This window comes from Epinephelus moara, chromosome 8 (genome assembly GCF_006386435.1).
Source record: "Epinephelus moara isolate mb chromosome 8, YSFRI_EMoa_1.0, whole genome shotgun sequence".
Classification (NCBI taxonomy): Eukaryota; Metazoa; Chordata; class Actinopteri; order Perciformes; family Serranidae; genus Epinephelus; species Epinephelus moara.
Window position 1 is genome coordinate 26,896,719 of NC_065513.1, and position 6,000 is coordinate 26,902,718.

A 6,000-nucleotide genomic window follows, 5' to 3' on the forward strand; every position below is an offset into this window, starting at 1 on the left:
CTGGCTGCTTATTTTAAGATTGTAAATGTTTTCTGTGAGTGAGCAACTTCAGTTTTGTTTGCCCTGCTGTTAAAGATGTAGGCACTGTTTAATTTCACTGCAGGAAAGAGGGAAACAGGTCTGAAAATTTAAGTTATTCTTATACAGGGTGTCTACAGGTATCCGACAGTAGAATTTAATGCTTTTCAAGACCTGTTCAAGACACTTTTTAACCAAATTAGGATAGGAAGCCATGTTATACCTATTTAATAAAATAAAAATAAAATTTACCTATTTAAGCATCTCAGGTAAGCACTGCAGTCAAGTAGTATGTGTGGTCTTGTGCAGAGTTATGGAGTCAGTAAAGTCAATCTACATTTTGCCAACAGGGAAGTACAAGTATGAAATAAAAGGAAAGTGTTAGACTATAGTTTTTAAAAGATTTGTAACACTAGAAATGTGGACTTTTACACAGAAAGGCTTCACTCATTTTTACAAAAAGAAATTGAAATTGGATAAATTAAATTAGATAAAATGTTTGTAGTAGTTACACATATTCAAATTTAAGACTATTTAATGACTGTTAAGTTTAAGTTTATTTCCTTTATTAATCCCCCTGAGGAGAAATTCAATGTTTTCACTCGTGCTTGTCAATTACACACAGGTCCGAAAGACACACACATGCACAAACAGGACCTATACATGCACAAAGTGGAGAGATGTCAGAGTGAGGGGGCTGCCCTTGGTGAGGTGCCCCAAGCGGTTGAGGGGTTCAGTGCCTTGCTCAAGGGTACCACGGCAGTGCCCAGGAGGTGAACTGGCCCCTATCCAGCCACCAGTCCACGCTCCATATTTTGGTCCAGACGGGGACTCGAACAGGCGACCCTCTAGTTCTCAACCCAAGTCCCTATGGACTGAGCTACTGCCACCCTAGGTCTAATTTACTACATTTTAAGGCTCTTTAAGGACCTGTAGACATCCTGTTATATTCATAGCCTTTTTAAATCTGTATAAACGATAAGGGAAATATCAACACAATCAAATGACTGTGTCTTAAGGATTTTAAATGTTTGATGCAACTGAGATTGTGCATGTAAATAAGGTCTATACTTTCAAATGAAAAACTTTTTTACCCCTCTTTATTGAGAACTAGAACGAGGCACATTTTCAAGTCTTATTTCATCAAAAAACTTCCATCTCAGGTTGCGCAAGATCATAACCAGATACAAAATGATAGAAGCAAAACAAAATAAAATTGAAATTAAAACAAAGAAGGTCTATCTCAAATTAACCTAATACATATTGAAAACAGGTCAAGGGCTTTCTTGTCTTTAAAAAGTTTCAGTGACTTACTCTAGAGTTATAACTCATTCTTCTCATAGTTCAAACTGGGTTTAGTCTTTTAATATATAAATGTATAGCACATTTGTAACTGATAAAAAAAACAACCTTTCCCAATAACAAGATAATATTTAGAGCAATGTCCACGTTCTTGTTTTCAATACGATTACATGGTTTTTATTTGTGTATTATAGTTATTACCAGTACACTGGAGCCAGTGGTAATAATTATAACGTCTCACTAAACTCCTCATGATGTAACAAATTTCTGTTACCATCTAAAAACTGAGCAACAGCCCAAATATCTTTGGAACTACATTCCTCTATGTACACAGATTTTCTACTCAGCAATATCCCCCTGAGACCCTGTGTCCTCATATGAGGACACTACATTTTGGGTTTACTGCACCTCATACTTCATTCTTAACTTAGACCTGTTGTCCTCATTCGTGGACACTTTTTTTGTGCCATCTAGACGCAGTAAGAGCAAGATGGCAGCCATCTCTGCCAAGTCATTCTGCAGCAGATCCCAACACAAAAGTGGAAAAGTTACAAAACCTGATCACATTTTATGACTTGTTTATTTGTGATAAATAATGTTTGTAGTTTAATATGGCAACAAATTTCACCAATTTTAGCAACTGTAACAAGCTAAGACGCTGTTATTTAGAAAGTACTTTTTTGGGACTTTATTGTCGTCTCATTTTAGGATCTTGGGACTTTATTATCGTTGACAATATTTAGTTTTTTCATACTTATCGTGTACTGAGGTAAGGTATCTTCAAATAAACATACTAACACACTGTATTGTACACACTTATAGTACATGTCAGATTTACGAGCAGCCCGACTTGACCTGAACGCCGCACCGTCGCTCGTCCTACGTCATCACTGAGTGACTGTTTACAGTGTGCATGGCAGACATGCCGCTTCAGTTCTAGTTGTAGACAGTTGTCACCTGTTGTCCTGTAACTTTTAGGAGTATGGCCATGGATATGACTTTCCTCGGGACGGGCTCGGCCTACCCGTCTCCTCACCGCGGTGCCTCGGCTCTGGTGCTGCGGACCCAGGGGGAGTGTTGGCTGTTTGACTGCGGGGAGGGGACCCAGACCCAGCTGATGAGGAGCCAGCTCAGAGCCGGTGAGTCACTGCTGCTCATCTTCCTGCCTCGCCTTTAAAAGTTTCTGAGAAACTAAAATAAGTTCCTGAAAACCAGCGGTGAATAACCAAAATGATATATTAATGCTCCTACCTCCCTCACGCCAACTCTCCATGCTGTCATCTTCACTTTGGAGCTTAAGAGGTTTCTCAGTAAAGTGAATTACTCCCTTCCAGAAGTAGAGTACAGTGTTAATCACAGGTCCACTAAATTTTAGCACAATTATAGGGTGTCCTTAAAAGTACTTGCAGTGGTGCCCCCAGAAATTTTTCATAGGGGTGGCCAGATGGGGGCCACTGAAAATCTTGGGGTGGTACACCAAAACCAAAGCCATTATGAATTTCAGGAATTCAACTAACTTTATGCTGCTGTAGTATAGAAGCTAGTTGAAATTGATATAAATATGGAGAGTTAACGAACTGCATACTGCATTTAATCCACGTCTTACAATCTAATTTACTTTGGACAAACTGTTCTCTGTTCTCTCCATAATCCCGTTACATCACCGGTGATATGTAATGATACGTCATGTTTCCTTCTCAGGTCGAATCACCAAGGTTTTCATCTCCCACTTACATGGAGATCACCTGTTTGGGCTGCCTGGTCTTCTCTGCACTGTGAGCCTCAACACCAACCCTGAGCAGCAGAACATGAACTGTGTGGACATTTACGGGCCCCGGGGCCTCCGGCACTTTCTGAGGGTGACACTTGGCCTCACAGGATCACAGCTGCTCTTCCCTTATGCAGGCAGGTCCAACATGTACCACCTGAGCTCTAATGTGGCCACAGTATTACAGTAAATACAACACTGATGATCTTTAAATTTTGGCACAAACAGCCATTATTAACTATGGGTTGCACATAGATTTTATTTTATGTCAAAATGAGTTTATCCAGAAACATCAAAAGCTGACTTTAGGTAGCAAACATGTGTATAGTACAGAGTATATGGGAAGTTTATCAAGACATTATGAGCTGCAGAGCAAACCTCCCCTGCAGGTTGAGTGTGTATCTTACACTACAGGCTGTGATCCATACCACCCCAGCCTAATTTACTGTATTCATTCTCATCTTTGTTGTTTTATTGTACTTACTGCTCATGTACTATGCTCTCATCTCATCTATATTCTGTATGTTGCTGTAGTGCATGAGCTGGAGCCCACAACTGACCAGAGTCCAGAAGAGGGACAGCTCAGTCTGGAGGTATGTGACTGAGTTTGGTGTTATTCCTGCATGGTGATAAATCAGACCAGAGTGCAAAGCACAAACTGTGCTTTGAAAACTTTTCTTTTTGTGAGGTCAGTAACAGTTTGCATTTTTTTAGTGTGTGTAATTTCAATCTTCTGTGCCCAAATGTTAACTGAGATAGTCTGCTTGACATCCATTCATTTAAACCTCTGTGAAAATATATCCTCAGCCCAAGAGACAGCAGTGACAGTGTTCTCCACCCACACAGGAGCATGCAATCTTTAATGATGTGTGTTGTGTCTGCAGATCACAACAGAGCATGGTCCTCTGCACCCACAGGAGCAGCCTGGCAGGACGATCCCCCTGGATGTCTCAAGTGACTGTTATCCCCTCTTTGAGGATAAGACGTTTGTGGTGAAGGCCTTCAGGTTGTTCCACCGCATCCCCTCCTTTGGTTTTTGCATTCAGGAGCATGATCGACCTGGAAGACTGTGGTTTTTGCATTCAGGAGCATGATCGACCTGGAAGACTGAAGACTGAAATCCTGAAGGAACTAGGTAAATACACTTTGTGTCTCTTTTTATTTCTTTTTATTTCTTTTCTTGAATTGTATGACTTGTATAAAAATGCACTTGTGCCTGGTTCTGTTTTACATAGTTCAGTCATTGTTCAATCATCGTTTCCACTCCCACAGGTAGCTATGAATAGATGTAGAAACGCCCTGAAACATTTGCATATCAATAGTCATGCCTGCTCCACCGCTCATTAGATCTGTCAGTGACAATAACAGCTGATAGAAGAAGGGCAGTTTCTGACTGTGTTGCATCAGTGAGGGTTTTCAACGCCACCAGCAAGGCTGTCATTATGTGTGAGTGCTACAAAGAATGTGGCTATTAATAGTGACCACACCACTGATTAATCACATGTACCTGTAAAGTGTACTGTGACTATATTTTTTATGACAGACTATACCATGACTTTTATCTGACATTTTAAGTGGCATACTATCCTATGACGTTTTTATGACATTTTTTTAGGTCATACTATACTATGACGTTTTTATGACATTTTTTAATTCATATTATACTGTGACGTTTTTATGACATTTTTTAATTCATATTATACTGTGACGTTTTTATTACATTTTTTTAGGTCATACTATACTATGACGTTTTTATGACATTTTTTTAGCTCATACTATATATGACGTTTTTATGACATTTTTAGGTCATACTATACTATGACGTTTTTATGACATTTTTTTAGCTCGTACTATACTATGACGTTTTTATGACATTTTTAGGTCATACTATACTGTGACGTTTTTATGACATTTTTTAGGTCATACTATACTATGACGTTTTTATGACATTTTTTTATGTCATACTATACTATGAAGTTTTTATGACTTTTTTTATGTCATAATATACTATGACGTTTTTATGACATTTTTTTAGCTCGTACTATACTATGACGTTTTTATGACATTTTTTAGGTCATACTATACTATGACGTTTTTATGACATTTTTTTAGCTGGTACTATACTATGACGTTTTTATGACATTTTTTAGGTCATACTATACTGTGACGTTTTTCTGACATTTTTTTAGCTCGTACTATACTGTGACGATTTTATGACATTTTTAGGTCATACTATGCTATGACGTTTTTATGACATTTTTAGGTCATACTATACTATGACGTTTTTATGACATTTTTTAGCTCGTACTATACTATGACGATTTTATGACATTTTTAGCTCGTACTATACTATGACGATTTTATGACATTTTTAGGTCATACTATACTATGACGTTTTTAGGACATTTTTTTAGCTCGTACTATACTATGACGATTTTATGACATTTTTAGCTCATAATATACTATATACTATGACGATTTTATGACATTTTTAGCTCATAATATACTATGACGTTTTTATGACATTTTTTTTAGCTCATACTATACTATGACGTTTTTATGACATTTTTTTAGTTCGTACTATACTATGACGTTTTTATGACATTTTTTTAGCTCATACTATACTATGACGATTTTATGACATTTTTAGGTCATACTATACTATGACAATTTTATGACATTTTTAGGTCATACTATACTATGACGTTTTTATGACATTTTTTTAGCTCATACTATACTATGACGTTTTTCTGACATTTTTTTTAGCTCATACTATACTATGACGTTTTTCTGACATTTTTAGGTCATACTATACTATGACGATTTTATGACATTTTTAGGTCATACTATACTATGACGTTTTTATGACATTTTTTTAGCTCATACTATACTATGACGTTTTTCTGACATTT

The 6,000-nt window shown here is 37.3% G+C and overlaps 1 protein-coding gene across 1 annotated transcript in view; it reads left to right on the forward strand.

Moving 5' to 3' along the window:
• Window positions 1-2,220: 2,220 nt before the first annotated feature.
• Window positions 2,221-6,000, forward strand: part of elac1 (elaC ribonuclease Z 1) — a 7,549-nt gene continuing 3,769 nt past the window's right edge. Inside the window, exons 1-5 of the mRNA XM_050051295.1 lie at window positions 2,221-2,459; window positions 3,022-3,225; window positions 3,623-3,681; window positions 3,973-4,157; window positions 4,195-4,223. Of these exons, the coding sequence (XP_049907252.1) occupies window positions 2,303-2,459; window positions 3,022-3,225; window positions 3,623-3,681; window positions 3,973-4,157; window positions 4,195-4,223 (634 nt within the window). The 5' untranslated portion in view covers window positions 2,221-2,302. The remainder of the gene's footprint in view (window positions 2,460-3,021; window positions 3,226-3,622; window positions 3,682-3,972; window positions 4,158-4,194; window positions 4,224-6,000) is intronic.